General features: G+C 34.4%; 1 protein-coding gene across 1 annotated transcript in view; it reads left to right on the top strand.

The window, feature by feature from the left end:
* The window catches only part of LOC129255101 (b(0,+)-type amino acid transporter 1-like), a 28018-nt gene extending 5752 nt beyond the window's left edge, over positions 1–22266 (top strand). The window contains exons 5-13 of the mRNA XM_064095512.1: positions 6524–6538; positions 8899–9004; positions 9487–9531; positions 10121–10244; positions 10854–10957; positions 13803–13899; positions 16308–16457; positions 17801–17969; positions 21981–22266. Coding sequence (XP_063951582.1) covers positions 6524–6538; positions 8899–9004; positions 9487–9531; positions 10121–10244; positions 10854–10957; positions 13803–13899; positions 16308–16457; positions 17801–17969; positions 21981–22057 — 887 coding nt within the window. The 3' untranslated portion in view covers positions 22058–22266. The remainder of the gene's footprint in view (positions 1–6523; positions 6539–8898; positions 9005–9486; positions 9532–10120; positions 10245–10853; positions 10958–13802; positions 13900–16307; positions 16458–17800; positions 17970–21980) is intronic.

Here is a 22266-nt window from a genome sequence, read left to right as displayed (position 1 = left end):
AAAGGTGCATTAATTCAATTATGTGGCATTGATCTTATTAATACAAGATCTTGTTGGGTGTAGATGTGTGTTCATTGATTGTCTAGGGGTGGGATCGTAATCTAATTTATAAAGCTCTAGTGGAATAGGAGTTCCGAAACACCGCTGCCATCTTTGTTTACTTTACAATTCCACTGTTTATAGAGGAAGTCCAAACACTATTGTGACGTAGGTGATCAATATATTGCAGCAATGAAAATATGGATGCGGGTCAATCAGATAGATTACAAGCAGAATACAAATAGAAGGGTTTTTCAAGGTGAACGCCAAAGTAGTGCTGTAGGAATGGGTGTATACCGGTTTCAGCTACTTTCCAGTTGGTCTGAACCCACATCGACTAATCCTATTTGCATCTACTACAAACCATTTGGTCTAATTAATATTTTGCCCATTTACTTTATTGCCTAATATCCAGAAAGCTTTTATCCATTTCATGTAATATCTATTGGTGCAACACTTCTGTATGGTTAAATGAACTGTTTGTGAACCAAATATTCATTTGACAAAGCAAAACTATATAAAGCAGACAAAGTGGAAATTATAGCCAACTGAGCATTAGACTATTAAAGGGGAATGAAACCTTTGGAACAAGAAGGCTTGTATCGAAACAGAAAAATCAAAGAATAAGAACAAAGAAAGTTTGACGAAAATCGGACAAATAATGAGAAAGTTATGAGCATTTGAATATTGCAATCACTAATGCTATGGAGATCCTCATATTGGCAATGCAAAAGGATGTGTGATGTCACATGTGAACAACTTTCCCTTTGATGGACTATAAAATACCCTCAAAATGTCTATTTTTCTTATGGTGATACAAACTCTTTATCCATGATCTGATGATGTATTCTTTAAAAATCTGCATTACATTCCCTCTTATAGAAAGAACACATTATCTACTGATAGATGTGATAAAAGAGGCAATTTAAGTGAAATATATATCCAAGTAATGGGGAGAGTTGTTCACAAGTGACATCACACATCTTTGTCGCATTGCCAATTTGAGGATCTCCATAGCATTAGTGATCGTAATATTCAAATGCTCATAACTTACTCATTATTTGTCCGATTTTTCTCAAAGTTTCGTTGATCTGTTTCTTTGATTTTTCTGTTTTCACACAAGCTATCTTGTTCCAAAGGTTTCATTCTCCTTTAATGAATTAGACTACCGTAAGTCAAGACCAAATAATAAAGTGATAGTAAACCTAATGGGGTTTATAGACTATCTGAGAATTAGACCAATACCCCTTTCATAAACCCAATAAAACCCAATTATGCGGCTAATAGCAGCATAATTTGGTCATAAAATCAGAGGAGGACAAGAGTTATCCGCATTATTCTGATGCTGCTATTATCCGCATAATAGCGGCATCGGGACAAGATTTTGAGTTTATGAACGTATTTCCAAATAATGCGGATAATTGCCATGGTGCGGTCACAAGGTCACCCTTTTCCAACACAACCGCATCAGAGGGGGCGTGTCCAGTTGTCATGACGATTATCCGCCTTTTTCAGGACGGGCGCTCGTAAAAATAATGCGGATAATTTTCGGAGTTTGTGAACGCAATTTTTATTGAATTATCCGCATTACTCTTAGGCGGCTAATTGGAGGATAGGTTTTATTGGGTTTATGAAAGAGGTACAAGCTAGGCCTGCTAACTACTCTTTTTTTGGGGGGGGGGGGGGGGGGGGTTACCCCTTTTTAAGATTTTTTATTAACCAAATAGAGAAGCATTCTGTTTTTCCATTGATTTAAGATAAAAAATAAATTAGCCCATATACATGTATGTATGTATTTGTGTGGTGGGGTATGGGTGTGTATGGCTGGGTGTATGAGTAATTATAGTTTTTCAAATATAAGAATGCTAAACATGTCTCAATTAAAAAAAGAAGTGAGGGAGATTCACCTGACATTGAACAGAAAAATTTGCACTGCACATTTAGGACTCCCTTTTTTTAAATTATCAAATGTTTGCAGGCCTGCCAACTGATTGTAGACCGAGTGAACATACATGTAAAGATGAACTGTGTCAAAGAGGATGAGAAATCATGAGATGTCACAGAAACAAAATTGATGCACGAATTTGAAAGTGCTGATGTAATTGTTCTGAAAAAGGGAAACTTCTGAAAGTTTGTGGAAAAGGGGAGATGGTGCCAAAAGACTAGGCCCCCCTGTTTTCTTTTTTAGTGACCGTTGACTATTTTGTCAAAACATGACATGCACTGTCGACCTTGCTTGCCATTTTTTTCCTTCAATTTTATTGTTTAAAAATGGATCCCGTAATAATGCTATTAGGAACATGGTATTTTGCTTTGAATAATTGTGAAATAACATGTAAAGTGACAATTTTATAAATGATATTTATTAATCTAACAATGTCTGAATTTAGTTGTGTTTTGCCATTTTTTTCATTATTAAAGTGGAAAGATCAGCAGTGGGAGATTTGGTACATTATGTATTCAAATATGTTATCAGCTGGAATGAAAATTGACTAATATTGATGTTCACTTTTGAATTTCAAACATGGGTTATTACTGTTACATAATTATAATAGTTGAACATCAATGTCTGACAAAAGACAAGGTCAAATCTTCATAAATTAAAAAGAAATTTACTTCATCAGTCAACCTGAACATTTATCTTTCAATATCAGTAGGATTTATGCCTCTACCAGTCCGACTTCTATTTCATTAAGGCATTTTTCCTTTTCCTGTTGATCTAGCATGATAACACTTTTTTCTATGACTTTATTCCACATACATGTACAGTATCTGCATATTCCATTATTAGCATCCTATATTAATATCCCTTCAAGCAATCTCGGTGTACTGTTTAGCTTTATAAGTCTCGCCTCTTAACGAATTGTAGTGGTACTTTGGTTGCAACCTGAGATATTGCTAGGAAGTGTGGAGTGTTCCACCGTGCTATAGGGCAGAGCTCGACGATGCAGTCAGACAGTCCTTAACAGCAGGGCTCCATTGACCCATTTCCTTTCTGACTCCTCTTCTTAATATGTTTGTTTCTCTTTGTCCATTTTAGTTTCTCTCTTTCCAACTTCCTGTAATGCAGCATTCAAAAATCGCATTTTCTGCATTTCTTTTATTGTTCTGCTCATTTGGCAAAGGGATCATTTCGCCCCCAGTACTAGTAGGAAAATTGTAAACCCCAAAGACATTATCACTTCCTGCAAAAAGTAAATTTACCCGAAGTAACCCCAACAGTCCATTCAGACAACAGAATTTGATTCCAAAATATTTCAGATTAATCGTAATGAACATAAAATTTTGATTTCTACTACAAATTTTGACATAGTTAAAAGGATTTCATAGCAGATTAGTCTTTTTTATTCCTCTAATAATAATTGTATAGTCTGCGAGCACAGGCTCAAATTTTGACACTTTTATGAATAATACCATGTCTTGGGTGGAGACTAGACTCAACATCCTCTGTCTATTTCAAATCAGCCACAGTGCATGAGTGAATCTAGTCTCAATACTTCAGACAGTGTAGTATGTAACACAATGCAATAACCAATGGTCTGTTCCTGTAGACTAGTAATTGTACGTGACACACGACAAATAATGTCTGATTCTTGAAACATTTTGCCAGTGATTATCATCAACTAATTTACTCTCTACCAATCAGATGCATGGATCTTTTTGCAATAGCTTGTGACAATAGTTAGTGAAAATTGCTGAATATTTGTTTTCATGAAATGGTCCCCTGAAATTGGCTTGAAGCCACCGCAGTAAGGCATGTTTTTCAAATCATGACTTATCATGAAATTAACGAGTGCACTTGAGTCTCGTTTTCGTTTTCCGAAAAGGATATACATGTAAGTGAAGCTTGACATACTGGTAAGGAATGAATAAGATGAAAAGAAAAGACTTGTGTTCACACAAGGTGCAATGCATTCCTAGATTCGTCATTCCAAATTTCCAGTTGAACATCACTGTATTTAAAAGGGCCTATAAAATCTACCTGCATATGTATGTATTTGTGTGATAGGTCATGTACAGGTTATCTTTGTGATACCCTCATTGAAAATATATATGATATTATAGTGTTATTATGGTTGAAGGTCACATCTGTATCTGCCCACAGAGCAGTTGCTCTTAACATTCAAAACAAATGCTTGGGAAATGAATAGTTTCGCTTTTCGATCAAGTACAGTGATTTTCAACAAAAGAATCTAGAAATACCAATGTCTGCTTACTTGTTCCATTGACGACACGCCTACCCATTTGTACAATGCTAGGTTGTTTATAGTCTGTCAATAAGACACGGTAAGTACAATGAAATTCCTTGGCTAAATCACATATAAGATTGTTGCACAAGAACAATACATGGTTATTTCGGGAGAACATTCAATCATACTAAGGCGATTCCATACGTGTCGTAGGGGATAATGACAATTTTTAGTCTCTTAGCTGAAAGCTTGAGCAATAAATCTCTCTTTTTTGTCAATGATAAAGTTAATGCGGGTATTGATGTGAAAAACCAAAAATGATAACCAACAAAAAATGTTTGAGTACAGGGGAATTAAAGGTGAAAATGTTGTGTGGCGTACAGGACTCAGAAATGTCCCATGTGACATGCAACATTTTCACCCCTAATTCATCAATGGAAAATATATTTCTGTTTGAAAATGTCATTTTTTTAACATGACTACCCACTAGCACTTTAATATTACCACAAAACAAATTGTAGTTCTCGTTTGTTTGAACAGCAGGTTGAAAAGTGTTGTGAAAATGGCTGATTTTTCTAGCATGGAATCGTCCTGTAGTAGAATCGTGATCGAGGTCTCTGTTGCATCCATTAGACTCTATTTTTATAAATGTCTTTAGAACTAGAATCACCTTTGAATTCTGAAACTAAAAACACACCTTTTTTCAGCGTTTCATGGGATTAAGGGGAAAAAAATCTAAACCTCTGTGGAAAATGTGCTTTGAGAGCAAAATGTGTTGTGTGAACACAACCATGTACCTTTCAGCAGTGGTAGTGTGCAAGTGTTAATCTTCTTCCTTACATATGATATTGTCTGGTGTATATAATAATGATTTTTTTTAAATACAAATTTGATAGTTCTCGTATAACATCCTCCTTTGCATGAATGCAATATTATTTATTGTACAGCATGTAGCATATATAGAAAGGTTTCATAAAAATGAGTTTACAAAGAACATATTAATAGTGTTTAAAAAAGAGTGAAACATAGCAAATTTACACTGCTACATGTTATCAATAAATGTAAAAGAGATTTGTCAAAAATCCTTTATTTTTAGCTCCTAAGAATCACCGTTGTAATCCTCCTTTGTAAGAAAAATCTAGCCTTGTCTTCCTACATGTACATTTACGGCCTCTAATGAACAATTTTACGTTGTATCTGTTTACTTTATACAGCTTTCCATATGGGGGGTTTGATATTAATATTCAAGTTGTACATTAAAAATTGATTCAAATGTTTGTAAACACAGGATGCTATTAATAAATTTGCCTGTGACCTTTTTCATACTTGCACATCTGTGTATGAACTCGGTCTCGGCTCCTTGACTTTGTCTGGGTTTCAGCCAGCGAGCGTCCTGGCTGATGCAAGCACATGCATGGTTGGTGTCGCTTGGTACATTGCCAAGTTTGGAAAGATGATGAAATCTACTCTGCATTGGTTGACTTACTAGTCTTTGCCTTGAAACCTTTTTACTGTTTGTGGTCGAGTTCAGTCGCAAGTTCATGTTCATTTTATTTCACCAATATAAAATGCAAAGTGAATACAAATAAATAATGGTTAAGGACTAGACTGAAGCAGAGTCTCCTTGATATTGCCCATTTTAGATATACATTTAAGATAATTCAAATACTGGGAAAAATAATAACAATGTACATACACCTGTAGTATAATTTTGACTTGAGAAGAGCGTAGAGGTCATGAATTTGTGTTAAAATTCCATGTTTTTTTTTAAATTCTTACATGATTAAAACAAATAATTATTTCTTGAATGTGTTCTAAATTATTAGAAAATTAGCCTTTCAATGATATTCATATTTACATTAACTTTATGACATCAATCATTGAAACTTTGAAAGGCAGAAACCATACATTGAATGTGTTGACTTTATACAAATGGATCACACTTGACATGAGTTATTGAAGAATAAACATTATAATTGAACAGATCTGTCATACAAAATTTCATATTCTCAGATGGGTAGTATGTGACTTTTCTGAAGTTTTCTCTTCTGTTCTTTATTTTGCATATTTTTAGATACTTGGTTGAATTTTGTTTTCTCATTTTTTCTTAAAAATTGGCCTACCTGTATCTTTATTTTGATGACTGACACAGTATGCAAATTACCCATGGTCTAAATGAGAATATGATCATTATTCCTGTTTCTTATGTTAAGAAAGTATACATATTTGGAGATTTTCACCCCACCGTATTCAAATTCATATTCCGTATTTCATTTATGATTACGCATGTTCAGACCTTCAGCGCACAGGTAAGTTAAGTTAAGAAGTTAATGTTTGGAATGTAATGCCAGAAAGTGTGTAGTTTATTTCTTGGAATAAAAGGGCTATCTATCCTTCTTATTCCTATATCCATTTTTATGATACTTATGTTTCATTTCTTCGCAAAACATGTAAAAAAAGGTATTGTTGTGATATACATTCCAGTATCGGTATTTTGGGTTTTACCTTTGATTGGGCACCATAATATGCCAGTTGCTAGCCATAATAATATTATATAATGGTTTGATGTATATGATATTGTATGAGCATTAAACATGTATCATACAAGCAACAGGGGCTGTCAGGTTCTTTGGTTTTTATTCTCCAAAAAAGTTGCCTTCTATAGAAAGTACTTTTAGCTGTAGTTGATTTTGATATGTCTGTCTAAATATCCACACCCTAGCAATACATACAGTACACCGTATATTGGTTCTAATGTTCTATGTACTAGTATTGTCAGTCCTATAGAATTCTAAACAGTGCCCAAGATTTCCAAGTCCCTTAACACATTGACGACTGAATTTTGTGAATCCCTTAGAATTTGTACAGGGGTCACTCAGTTCAGTAGGCAATGAGTTATCTTTCTTGTAGAAAAGAAGTTGTCTCATTTTAGAAATAGAAAAGGATTGCCATTTCCCTATTCCCCAATATGTTTTTTCAATCACTCCACCCCCCCCCCCCCGGAAAAAAAAACTACTGCTTTAGAATTGGTCTGCATGTTTAAGAGAATAGAATATGAATTCAAATGTTCCTACTGGTCAGGGACTACTGTCCCTGATAATGCTACTCTCAAGAAAACATTTAATTATTGATTGGTCTTTATTTAATCTACTTGGCATTTTATAGTTTACTTGCCATTTTAGCACATTTACCATACGCTCTAATTTCCAGATTAGGGTATCTACCCAATTCATCTAGTATCCACTTGGTCTAACTATATATATTTGTAGACCAAGTAGATATTAGAATAGATGAACTGTTTATTAAGTTGTTATTAGACCAAATATCAATGATTCCCAATTGGTATTAGACCAAATGGCTATAGGCCATGTGGTATATTGGTCTATCTGAGATGTAGACCAACTGCTTGTACTAGATGAAAGTAACCGAACAAGGTGTGTGCTTTGATATAATGAAGACATCCTAACAGAATTTTAAAGAAAATTATCACCTATTTCTCATATTTCTTAACATTCTTCCTTGTAGCAATCAAGAAGGAGGCATAAAGTGATTCATGATCATTCATAATGCAATGGTACTGAAGTAAATTAAATGTTTAAACTGTTTAAAGGTCAAGTCCATCCAAGAGAAATGTTGATTTGAATAAATAGAGAAAAATCAAGCTAGCATAATGCTGGAAATTTCATCAAAATCGGATGTAAAATAAGAAGTTATGGCATTTTAAAGTTTCGCTTATTTTTCACAAAACAGTGATATGCACAACTCAGTGACATGCACATGAGAGCGTCAATGATGTCACTCACTAACTATTTCTTTTGTTTTTTATTGTTTGAATAATACAATATTTCATTTTTTTACAGATTTGACAATAAGGACCAACTTGACTGAACAGTATAGTATTAAACAATGCTAATTCCACATGTTCAGGAGGAATTAATCGTTGTTTCACTTGACAATGAGGAGAAAATTTGAATATTTCATATTTCATATAATAAAATACAAAAGAAATAGTGGATGACGTCATCAGTCTCCTCATTTGCATACTGACCAGGATGTGCATATAACTGTTTTGTGAAATTAAGCGAAACTTTAAAATGTCATAACTTTCTTATTTTACATCCGTTTTTGATGAAATTTTCAGTGTTATGCTTGTTGGATTTTTCTCTTTTTATTCAAATCAACTTTTTGTTGGAGTGGACTTGTCCTTTAATTGGATTTGTTCTAGCAGGAAAATAAGTACTTTTTCACATTTTAATCTCTCTTTCCTTCTCAGTGATTTGATTTACATTTGAAATGTACTTTCAGTGTACAATGTCTGCCTGATGTCAATTGGTTAACATTACTTTGTGTTTTGTGTTCTTTGTCTTGACCTTTCTCTTTCACTTTCTTTCTCTAATTCTCCTGTGTAATGCTCTCTCTCTCACTCTCTCACTCTGTCTTTTTTCTTTTATAACCTTTCTTCTTTCCTGCCCCTATTCCCCTCCCCTTTCTCCCCCTCCCCTTTCCCATTTTCTCTCTTCCTCTTTCTCTCTTCCTCCTTTCCCCTCTCCCTTTCTCTATCCCCATCTACCCCCTCTCTCCCTCCCCCTCTTTCCCCTCTCCTCCCATTCCCTTTCTATCTTTCTCTATCCTCCCCTTTGCCTTTCTTTTCTTCATTTGTTACTAACAGGACATACAGGGTATCTAGCAGCAAACACTGCATTCATTGGATCATCACCCAAAGCATTCTCCTATGGTATAGCCTTCTATCAGGGTCTATGGGCTTACGAAAGCTGGTAAGAACAAAGAAAGTTTTCACGACATTTGCTCCTGCGACAATTGCTCCTACCAAACATCCACAAAGAAACCTGAACTTCAAACCAGACTTCAAATCGTAACCCTCCCATCATTCTTTATCACAAAACCCTACATGTATTACAACCCTAACCTTTCCATTATATCTTCAGATAAATTAGCAGATGATAAAATTGTTGCTGGAGCAAATGTTTTGTTACCCCCCCCCCCCCAAAAAAAAAAAGGGAATGCCCAAACCCCAACCAAGAAAGTGAGCCTTACAATTCAAAACAAAATTCATGAAGACAATGAAAGAAAGTGTATACAAAGAAAGAATAAAGGTTTTTGAAAGACTTTGTAGAGACCTATTGGTTCTTATTAGGGAGTCAGCTCAATGAACATTGACATGTATTCTGTTAAGCATGGTTAATCCCGATAATGATTATTAAACCTCAATATTCTTTTCTCATCTTATTTCTATTAGGAACCATTTGAACTTTGTATCTGAGGAACTTGTCAACCCAACAAGGTTAGTTGTACTTTTATTTCACTTTGTCTGAATGTGTTTTGGGTAGAACTTTATGGTCTTGTAGCATTCTGTCTTACATGTTCTTTTATATCCAGTGGCCCGTGTTCTGAACTCCATTCTAAAATGGCCATTGTCTAACTCTGTGCCAAAATTTTGGGAAGCTGAAATTATAAGAATTCTTTTTACAATGTTTGTTGCTTGTGTTTATTTTGTTCTTTTCCAATGTGTCTATTATTCTCAGACAGTTATGACTGATTTGAATGTTAGTTGTACTGATGAATTGAGCCTGTAATGATGGAGATTTGTGTAAAAAATAAAATAGACAAATCATATACCAACCAAAAGCTTATTACCTACATAACACAGCAATGCAAGCTTTGTGTGTTTCTCCACTTACCAGCCAAGTATTTTGAATTGCTGTACTATGTAGCTTATACATATTTCACATATAATATGTCAATTTCACTCTCAGCTTTGGTCTGGGTCTTTAAACAACTGGAGACCAGTGTTTGAATCAAACTCTTGTACAGAATACAAGCCAGTAGATCTTAAATGAAACCTGTCTCTTCTTTGTTTATTGAATTTTTAGAAACCTGCCTCTTGCCATCGCTATCGGTATTCCTCTAGTAGCTCTCTTCTATCTCCTTGTCAACGTGGCATACTTCACAGTGATGTCACCTCAAGAGCTTCTGACCTCCAATGCAGTAGCAGTGGTAAGTCCTAAACCAAAGATTCAGTCAAGTGTTATCTTCATCAGTAACCTTGATTCGTATTGCCTGCTTAGCCCTGTTAACACAGTCGCAAAGTTGTGATAATTATGATATTGATGAAAAGAATTTAAAAGAGCATCAAAAATTAAAGCATAATTAACTTGCATCTTGTATTAGGAGATAACCAGTTTTATATATATTTGTAGGGACCCCAAGATGAATTTTAATTTGACTTTTAGTCATTAATGCAGAAAACTGTTTAAAAAATGAAAAGTATTCAGTGATGTTGTATGGAAATATGTTGTTTTATCATTTACATTGGTCATTAGTAGTGAACTTCATTTATGGTGACACAACACAGTGGTTTTTTTCTGTGTTTTTGGTCTCCCTTTTCATTAGTGAAAATACTCAAGTGATTTTGGTTTGATTTGGTGTCGTTTTAACTTTCTGGTAATATCAACACTTTATGTCTGTCCATTACCATTACTGTCAATCTATGGGAAACCATGTGGTTTAAAAAGTTCAATCAAACATGAATATTGTTTGCATCTCTTCTTGTAACAGAGTCCTGTATAATTTGCATTTAAAAATGAAAGTATTTCATGTTTACAGACATTTGCTGAGCGTACGCTTGGACCTATGGCCTTTATCATACCAATATTTGTGTGCTTCTCAACGTTCGGCTCTGCTAACGGCAATCTATTTGCATCTGGAAGGTAGGCTCAAATGGTCAAACTAGAAAGGAAATCTAATGATAATTTTCTTGAATATAAAATGATCAGATTTCTCTGACAGTGCACCTTTACGGTTAATAATTACACTTATATTTTTTTCAGGAATAAAGTATGTTGTAGGATTTTTCCTGTTTTGATAAGCCTTTGTGTCATTAAGGCTACAAAGTTCATGAACCTTAAGTCAAATTTGTGGGGTTTTTGTCTTTATTACTTTATTTTCATGTTAAAATTTTTGATAATTCTTAACTTTTGTATATTGTTAAGAAATCAGAAATAGAATTGAAATTAGAATTTTAGATTTAATGGAAATTTTCATTAATATGCTTGATGCTACTGTATTTGAAAGACCCCCAAACTTTGGCAATGTTATTTTATTCCAAAGCAAGTTATAAAACAAATATTTGGGTAGTCTTCTGAATTGTCGTAAACCTAAAATTGAATTCATCTCATTTAAAATTAAACTAAGAGGACATTTTTTTTCTGAAACAAAAAGAGCAAGAAATATGAGACATTTCAGTCTGTTCACTTTCATTTATCATTCTATTTCATTGGGTTAAAGGCATGTCATCTTTCTTGGGATTGTTATATTCATCCAGATAATCATTGAAGAGTGGGATCATGAAGCTATATGAATTATTTACCGTACTAGGTCATCACACATACTTGACAGTTGCATGAACCTGAATATATTGCATTGGTTCAATATTTACATACAGGTCATGAAAAAAAAAATTCAATGAAGAGCTAAAATCCTGACAGTAATCATTAAAGGGATTAAGTATTAAACTTTGTGGAGGGTTCCAGAAATCCGAGCTGTGGGTCTCTGCATGTTGTCAGTGGATGCAATAGTCTTTCAAGTGGAAACCCTTCAAATCTTATTTTATTGTATCATTTCATGTTTAGCAATATGTAAAAGGGGGATTATTTTCTGTGTAGACTCCAGTATAATCTTTATTAAGCATCCATATGGACACTTTGTCTGCTGTGCAAACCCTTCACTCGAGTTAAGGGTCTAAATGTGCAGCATATTAATGCCCTGTGTATCGAAGGCCCTCTTGCTCGCTCCTGAATTGAAACAGCAAGTTTTGTATGTGATAGTCTGTGCGTGGAGACCCACTTGTTGATCAAAGTTTCAATAGGGGTCTGTGCCTGCAGACTAATGGACACTTATGACTATTATTAGTCCTCAATATCACAGCAATTTAGTGATAGATTAGTTTCAAAATCTCAGGTGATTCCTGTCTGTTCTAAAGGTTTGCAATTATGATCACAGTATTAGCTGCAAGAGAAAGAATATATTTAGATCTTGAATGATGTCAAACAATCCCTTTAATACTATAAAGCGCATATTTCCTTTTTTTATTAATGTTGAAATCATTGGGTTTGAGTATTCATATTACACCTTTTATGCCTTGCTTTATTGGGTGGTTAATAAATTTGATCTGTTTTAATTGAGTGGTTTATTAGCGTGGTGTGATTTTTATAGAATGATTTTCTAAGAGACTGGCAGCCAGCAAGATTTCAAAGTAAATTTTATGCTTTCTCCCTCTTCCCAACATTAGCTCTTATTAACCAGACCTCAACTTTCTGAATTTGGAGGAGGAAATAATGAAATTTTCACTGCCCTGAGCTTTTTTTTCTTTAGATTTGGCTACTATTTTAACGTTTGATACTACACACTTCTACATGTATAAGAAATACTGATTCTTACTATTGAATAAAATAAACTCCCTTTTCAGTTAGATAGGTCTGGATAACATACAATCATTAGTAAGAATTTTGTGCCCCACAGTATATTCCTGAATATCAGACATAATTGGCAAGCACATTGTTTCCATGTTGATTTTGTTACCAAGCAAACCGCATCATTAATTTATTCAATAATCCCCATACCAGCAAATCCACTAACCCTCCAGCTGTGATCAGAAAACATCATTCATCATTTCTTCGATTGAGGGATTATAGGAATTATGTGAGAGATGATACTTTTCATGAAAGCTTTGAATTAAATTTACATTGCTTTGTCCTTGGTGTATCTTGCTTCCATTGTTGTGGGGATGTACCGACTGTGTTGTAACCAAAAACAAACAAGCAAACTTGATTATCAATTTAGGTCTTGTCAATGATTTTATTGTTCTAGGTCATAATATGATGATGTCCTTGAAATACTGAAGATTTTGTATGTTTTATTTACATATGCACTTTTTAGACTCTCATGTTATGAATTTGATGCATATTGAAAATTAAAGGAAGTAATGAAATTTTATGCTGAAAGATAGAAGTTCGACAATAGATAGGAAAAAAATGCCTTTTTAAAATTTTAGAATAAAGAATAATATGTATAGGAAATTATTTGATTGTATTTTTTTATTATTAATTTATATTTTTACTGTATTCAATATTGTTTTTATCATTTTTTTGTTTTGCTGTATCTGTTCTTTTTCCCCACACACCCCTTTTTCTGATTTCTTTTCTCATCCCTCCTCCCTCACTCTCCATATCTCACAACGTTCCCTTCTTTCTTTCTCTCATAAATATTCACTTTCACCTTCTCCCTTGTCATCTTTCTTTTCTACCTTCCAACCCCTTCCCTTCCTCTCTTCACATCCCATCTGTCTCCTTTTCTTCTCTTGAATACTCTACCCCCTCCTTCCTTCCCACTCTCCCATCCTTTCTCCCCTTATCCCCCTCCCCCACTTACCCTCCCTCCCTTTCTACGCTCGATCTCCTTTGGTCTTTGTCTGTTTCTGTTGTATTTCTCTCTCCCCCTCTTTCTCTCTCTCTACCCACCTACCCCCTCTTTCTCATTCTCCTTTCTTTTCATTAGATTACCATATGCTGCTGGAAAAGAAGGTCATCTTCCTCAAGTACTGGCCTTCATTCACATGGAAAAGTACACCCCAAGCATCTCACTTATTACCACAGTAAGTAAAATGAAATGTTGAATCCTTGGTACAATTGTATCCATCTTTGTATCTATCCCATTTTTTGTCTCGCCTGCGTAGCGGAGCAAGAGATAGGTATCACTATTTCCGGCGTTGTCGTCGTCAACAATTGTGTTGTACACCCAATAACTTTCTTCAGCTTCGAGGTGGGATCACCAAATTCATACCAGAGGTCCATCTCCTGAAGGCACAGGTCAAGTTCGAATATGATTCGAATTTGAATAAGGTCAGAGGTCAATGAACTTTCCATTACTGGCACTGTGCTATGTTGTAACTTTCTATATCTTCGAGGTGGGATCACCAAATTCATACCAGAGGTCCATCTCCTGAAGGCACAGGTCAAGTTCGAATATGAGTCGAAATGTGAATAAGGTCAAAGGTCAATGAACTTTCCATGACTGGCACTGTGCTGTGTTGTACACACAATAACTTTCTATAGCTTCGAGGTGAGATCGCCATATTCATAACAGAGGTCCATCTCTTGAAGGTGCAGGTCAAGTTCAAATGTGAGCCGAATTTGAATAAGGTCAAAGGTCAATGAACTTTCCATGACTGGCACTGTGCTGTGCTGTACACACAATAACTTTCTATATCTTCGAGGTAGGATTGCCAAATTCATACAAGAGGTCCATCTTTTAAAGGTGCAGGTCAAGTTCGAATGTGAGTTGAATTTGATTAAGGTCAAAGGTCAATGAACTTTCCATGACTGGCACTGTGCTGTGTTGTACACATAATAACTTTTTATATCTTCGAGGTAGGATTGCCAAATTCATACAAGAGGTCCATCTCTTGAAGGTACAGGTCAAGTTCAAATGTGAGTTGAATTTGATTAAGGTCAAAGGTCAATGAACTTTCCATGACTGGCACTGTGCTATTTTGTACACACAATAACTTTCTATAGCTTCGAGGTGGGATCGCCAAACTCGTAACAGAGGTCCATCTCTTGAAGGAGCAGGTCAGGTTCGAATGTGAGTTGAATTTGATTAAGGTCAAAGGTCAATAAACTTTCACACTACTTTGTTCCTCTAGTGACATGAACTTTATAATTTTATACTTTTTAACACTAACATTTTACTTCAGAACTCAGTACTCTCTATACCTGAACCGGATTTTGTATTTTACTTGTTTATTCTATAAAAACTGTTGTTATTTATTTAATGAGCTATAGTTCTTGGCACCATTTATAATATTCACACAAATTTGCCAATGGTACAATAGAAAAGCTGTCAAAGTTTCTTAAATGTTACCCTTCAGATTTGACATGCAGTCTCTTCATGACTGCAATATGCAGGCGAGACAACGCTTGGCGTTTGCCTTGTTACCACATTTGTACAGGTATCTGTAACCCATAGAGGTACAGATTTGTGGTTGTAAAAAGTAATATTCTCTTTATGCTCTTTAAATTGGCAACAATCATTAATCTTTTCATTTTCATATTTATAAAACATGAAATATGGATATAACACAGGTCAAATTTAATGAATCAAGAACAAAGTTTGTGAAAAGTTGCCACTGTGCAGTTTTGAACAGTGATTTGATTTTGATGTTTTCATCACAAAATGTATAATGATTTAAGATCAGTTGTTGGTATTCTGATAATTAAGTCTATGTTTAACCCCAGACTAAACAAGATTTTAGTCCACACTTTTATGGAATGGAGGGTTTTATTTTACACCACCACCACAACCCAAAGCCTTAAATGATATGATAATGTCTCTGATAATAATAATAAAGTATTTATGAATTAACTTATCCAGGATTCTAAAGCATACATGTTTTAAAGCCTGTATGAATCTCCATGTGGAAATGATCACTGCATAGAGGTCAAGTACCACTAAAAGATAATTATTTGGCTGGTTAATAAACCGGATGACACCTGGCACTTATTAGATCTGTAATCCCCCTAAATCACTCTTGCTACATGTAGATTTTACCTGGTTCGATATGGTGGTTTTGGGCGGCGGCTCATTGCCCCTTCCCCTCTTGTCAAAATTAACATCTGACAGCTGTGGTTTGATTCCACAGCATTTAGGGATTCGTTTAGTGTGTCTTTGAAGTGCGCCCTCTGACCTCCATGAGAGCACTTGCCTTCTTCAGCTCGCGGTAGATCATAGTCTCTGGACATGCCTATCTGAGCCAAGAGCACTTGAGAATTGCATGAACGCTTTCCATCCATGCTGTCTGAATAGTATTAAGAATTTCAAGCTCACAATGGTCGTTTCCACCTTTTTTTCACAATAGGTATTCCCTTTAAAAGCCAGAAAATAATTTTGGTGAAATTCAATAATGGGAATATTATCTGATTATTATCACTTGATTATCATCCTTTCACTCAAACCTAAAAAAACATGAAGTTATTGTTATATTTTGTTGTTTGTTCTTTGCAGAGTACCATAGCAGTTCTGATGTTAATCCCTGGTGACTTTGATACGCTAATCAACTACTTCAGTTTTGCTACGTGGTTCTTCTACTTTGCTACAGTCTCTGGCTTACTATATTGGAGGTTTAAATACCCTGATTTAAAAAGACCCTTCAGGGTAAGATTCAGAAATCATCCACTTAGGTGGTATCCCAGCCAGGTAATACATGACTGGCAAATTCCACCTAAATTTTGAGTCAGTTTTTAGGAAAATTATACAAAAGCTGTACAGAAAATTAGGTTTGAAACGAGGATTAGAGAATAGTATTTATAATTAGTAGAAGATGAGTGTGGTATGATAGTGCTTGTAAGTATCATACCATGCTCATGTCTCTTGGTTTCTTGCCCCAGTCACATTTCACCAAGCCATCCAAAGACAATTGATGCAGTAGGAATTTTCTTGTCTTACAAAATTGTTATAGTTTGCAAACTTGTTATTTGTTTTGTCTTTAATGAAATATTTTTGTTAATCAGCTTAGCTTTGTTGAGTGAATCATGTCCTTTCATCTTGTTAAAAGTTATGTACTGTTGCATAAGTGTGTCTTTCACAATTTAGATATTGTTTAATATTAATAACAATGCAATACTTTCCAAGTATTGTGGCTCTGTATCTGCCTCTCCTATTTAGAATTTTTTTTATTTGCTTGTTTATTTACTTTATTTTGTTATCTTAGTGTTCATAATGGGATCAATTTATTGCATACAGTTGTGGACAAAACTCTCATTACATTCATGAATTAGTACCACTCTCTAGACATACTTTATACTCACATTCACCAACAGAGGGCATTTAATTTTTGTGGATTGTGCTCCTGTGATATTACAGAAACATATCCTGGTACGATGATATTTCAAAGCTGTAATGTTTCTCACCACAGAGGGAGGTGTTTATGATTGTCAGTTGAGTCTATGTAATGTGTGAATTGATTTCATTTGATGAGATTTAATTTCATATTTCAAGGAAATGCCTATGGTCGTTAATAAGCCACCAGGGGACATTCAAATGTAATTCCTATCCAAGTGACTTGATAGTTGATGAATTTCTTATTGAAGAACATCAATGTATTATCAAGAGAGGAATACTTGCCCACTTGAGCAATTTTAACCCAAAACTCCTTTTTTTATGGAAAAGCAATAAACTGTTGCAACTGCCACTCTTTGAATGAAAATGATTCAAAAGATGCAGACATAAATGATTGAATAAATGATGAACGAATAGAATAAATGAATTAATTTATAAAGCATGATGTAGGCGCCTTACCAAGCGTCTTTGCTGCATCTTTTATCAGGAAGCCAGTTATCAAGACACAAAGCATCTTTACAGCCAACATCCCGCATTCTTATTTCTCATTCTCACAATTGCTCAATGTTCTTTGCGTTGAATCATTACCATATCATTTCTTAATTATTAACTGTAACAGATGTAAATGAATTTTATTTTTATCGCTTCTTTTCTTTCAGGTGCCTATTATTTGCCCTATCATCTTCGTCATAGCGTCAGTTTACCTGGTAATTGCGCCAATCATCAATGAGCCTTTAATAGAGTTCCTCTATGCCTTCCTTTTCATCATTGCTGGATTGATTTTCTATTTTCCCTTCATCAAGTACAGATACTCACCGAAGTTTATGGGTAAGCTGATAAAACTGATCTCTTTTTGTCTTGTTCTGCATGAGGCTCTGTTTCACAAGTAATAACATTAATAATCATTATCATAATGAGGATGATGATGGTGGTGGTGGTGGTGATGATGATGATGACGATGATGATGATGATGACGACAATACTGATGATGATGATGGTGGTGATGATGATGATGGTGATGATGATACGTGTGACTTATAAAGCGCCAAATACACTCCGTGGAGTGCTCAATGTGCATAAAGAAATTAGGAGGTAAAAAAGAAAGGTTTTAAGAACATTTTTAAGGACTCAACAGATATACATTTTTTATATCTTCAGGAAGTCTATTCCACAGTATGGGGCATGCATGAGCAAAGAATCTTTCTCCTCAAGTTTTTGAAACTTTTGGAACCATAAGTGAACCAGATGTTTAACAGCTAGAAACCAAGTTGGTCTGTAATAATTGATTAAAGGGAGATTGTATTGGGGCACTGATCCATGAATGCAATGAAAGGCAAGCAACAAAATCTTAAAAGTTAGATCAGAGGAGCCAGTGCAGTGAATTAAGAAAGGAGTAATATATTTGTTTGACAAAATGAAAACACAAGCTCCAGCATTTTAAGTCACAAGTGTAACTTAAGGGTGACTTCAGTGTGACTTAAGTAAGACTTTGTTTGACTTAAAGTTGCACTTTAATTTCCAGGTGTGGGCAGTAATCAAGGCATTATGTTTTTTTTTTAAGAGAGAGAGAGAGAAAAAAATTGATATGTTTGGGTTCATCCAATGTTATGTGTGTTTGTGTGTCATTATGTTAAAATCACAAATGTTTGCCAAGCGAAATATCCAACTATTTGAAAATGTTAAAAACAATAGAAATTAGACACCATGATCCCCTCTCCTCTTACAAGTGATTATCTGACAAAAATATTTTAATGAATTTTCATTTGATTTGTTTTTTAAACAAAGCCAAGAAATGACATGTCGACTGCTTTTCGCGTTGTGAACACAATTGCACGAACCATTGAGATGCAAGGCAGATTTTCATTATTTTCACCTCCAAATCAATTCAACATGGGAAGAGTTAGATCACACCCTGTATTATGCAAACAATGTTCAAAAGGTACAATAGATAAGATTGATTCCTTTGTCTTATACCCCTTCATGAAACAATATAATGATTGATGTCAGTCACAAGTCTGACCAATAGATCAATTGATTACAACATTTATTTGAACTCTTAATATAGAACATGAAAGCAGTCACTGACCAAGAACAACAATTGATTGTAAGATTGTTTATAACTCTTACTGAAAAACAATATTATTATTGCAGACCTGTTGACTGATCTGATTTTTAACTTTCAAAATGGCAAAAAATTGGGACATCCTGATTTCTGAAATTTCATGTGAGGAAAAAAAAAAAACCTATTCATGCCCTTGCCCCCCCCCCCCCACCGCTGTCCTCAATACATCTCAAATAGCCCATCTTTTTAGAGTTAAAGTTGCTAAAATTCATGAACTTCTGGTGGCAATGCCTTCTTGATCCGTTCATGGGGCTCTGCCCCTGAACCCCTGGCCATTGGTTGTCCAGATTCTCCATTTCTAAAATAATGTTCACAGGTATGGAATTGACATCAGTCATAAATATGAAAAATTTTAAAATCGATTGTAAGATTGGTCGTAACTCTTTAAAAGCATGAGGGGACTCTTTGGACAAGGAGGGATTGTCGAGGGCTTTTTGTTCAATCTTGGTCAAGTTGGTGGTATTTCCCTGCACTATCCACTTTAAACAATCAGTATGGGGAAATAGTTAAAGAGGTAGTAAGTTTAATTTAAAAAAAGAATGCTAAGAACCAGTTGACATTTCAGAGAATCAAATGCGGAAGAAATTACATTTTTAAAGACCACTTCTTACCAGATATTTGTGATCAAATAATTCCTGGAATTGTCTGTGGCTATGAGCCAACAATGGATTTTTTATTAAACCATTGTATTTCCTTTTTCCTTTTTAAAATATTAATTGAAATATATAATCCATAATATCCATGTATAATTGGCCAATTGCCCTCTACCAATAGTATATCTCGCTGATATTAAATGACTATGTTAGATCAAGAATTTGTAGAGCTCTATTAAATGTTTTTTTGTTTTTCCATTGACCCTAATAGTCCTTGGGTGTTTTTATTCTTTTCACGTCTTGGGGGGGGGGGGGGGAGATGGCCTCCCTCCTAAGATCTTCACTGCAACCATGTAGCATGTGATTGAATCCTCAAAATTGTTGCTTATTTGTATTTCAAGAAAATTCCAGCATGAAAAATATTAATAGTATAAATACTAAATCTACAAGATAAGTGCTTAGATGAATGTTATTTAAAAGAATGATGACATTTATTAAGATAGGGCACTGGGTATGATATGGTCACTATGCAATCATAAGATTTTAATGTAAGCACTGGAGTCTAAAGTGAAGGCAAGATATGAGGTAATGAAATAACTTGATATTGCTTTGTTAATGCACCAAAGGAAAGCAAGGTTTTCTCAAAGTACCTGAAAGTTTGATTTTCAATATTTTTTCATTAAAATCAAATTAGCAGATTGATAATTATTTTTTGAATGGAATTTAGACATCTTTTAAAAGATTTTTAAAAGTGTATTAATCACACTTTTAATTTTCTGAAGGTAATGAATTAAAGAAGCGTGTGAGTAAACTAGAAAACTAACACAAACTAGTTTGAATAAAACATAATTTCAAAGTATTTTTGTTAATAACATCATGGCTGCATTTGGGATTCAAATATGACATGACTGATATGAAAATCAATATGGTTTATATCCTATTGACCTCTTCCTCTAGACATGTACAAAACAAAGAAGGAAATAATGAAGTAGAAATACCATGATAAAATGTCTTTGATCCACAGTAGGGGGATTCCCTTCACATAATGGTTTTTGTCCAGGTTTCGCATTTCATGACTATTTTTGGTTGCGATGAGAAGCAAGTTTAGGATCGATTGCATTCAGGATACTGTTTTGTATCAGTTGACATTTCCTATTGGTCACAAGTTTATAATCCTAGAGACAGTATCACAAAGCTTAGGGATTGATCATATAGTTGATCAGTATGCTTGATTTGTACATAATGATTAATGGAATCAGGCGTAATAATCAACCCTACATTCAAGTGCTAAGTTTTGTGATGCTTTACAATGAAGGAAGATGGTATTTAAAAAGTAATGTTTAACAGAAACAAGGAAATGAAGTAATGTTGATTTTCTCAGCTTGTTTACCATTACCAATGGGTATAAAACATATTTATGTTGGCAGTTGAAATAAGAACTTTTAAGTAAAGTAGTGGTTGACTAATCCAAATGGTAGCAATAAAAACAATTGTTTAAATAATATTTTTGTTCTCAAAGTTTTATGAACACATTTGTTTGTATTCTCATAGTATTGATGAAATCGAACTTGAGTCAACCTAGTAGATCACGTGTTATAGAGTGCCAAATGCTCACTCATGCACTAAATATAGTTTATTTTAATCGTGCAATATAAGAAAAATCCTCAAAAATAATTTTAAGTGAAATTAGAAGAAAAAGATCTTAATGAATACAATGATTTATTTGGTACAGTGAGTGGTTCACGTTAGCTGTTGTTGCAGGTGTTGGTGTTAGGAGAACAATTCATATTGCCTTTCAATGCTCTAACATATAATCACTGGATGATTCAAATTTGGTGTTGCTGTTGGAAGAACAATTCATATTGCCTTCCAGTAGCTTCAACACATAATCACTGTTGAAGGACAATTCAAATTGTCTCCCAATACTCCAACACCTAAACTGTGGATGATTTTAGAGTACTTCGGATACATATTTCTGTCTTGATTTTGTCTTTTATTTCAACTTCTTTCTCTTCTTTTTTGTATGCAACTCACAAATAACTTCAGTATATTTTCATTTAACTTGATTTTGAATTCGATTACAAAGTTGTTTTACTTTCTCTTTTTCATTAAAAAAAAATCCAGATGCCTTTACGCTGCGGGTGCAGAAGCTGTTCAAAGTCGTTCCTACTGCCAAGCGATCATCATCATTGGCAAAATGAAACCAGCTGTCAGGTCATCATCATGGATACCACAGACTTCAATGGAATTTATTTAAAGATAAACTTCTATCAAAGATGGCAGTTGGAAATGACTGTCTATAAAAACACCATTTATAATATAATACATCTCATCAGATATTATGATATCAGCCAACATGCATGGTGTGCCCAATTGTTGAATTGTTTGTAAATAAACTAATATACTCATC

The sequence above is a fragment of the Lytechinus pictus genome, chromosome 2, assembly GCF_037042905.1.
Source record: "Lytechinus pictus isolate F3 Inbred chromosome 2, Lp3.0, whole genome shotgun sequence".
In the NCBI taxonomy this organism is placed as follows: Eukaryota; Metazoa; Echinodermata; class Echinoidea; order Temnopleuroida; family Toxopneustidae; genus Lytechinus; species Lytechinus pictus.
Note: the sequence above shows the minus strand (reverse complement) of the source record. Positions and strands in the feature narration are given on the sequence as shown.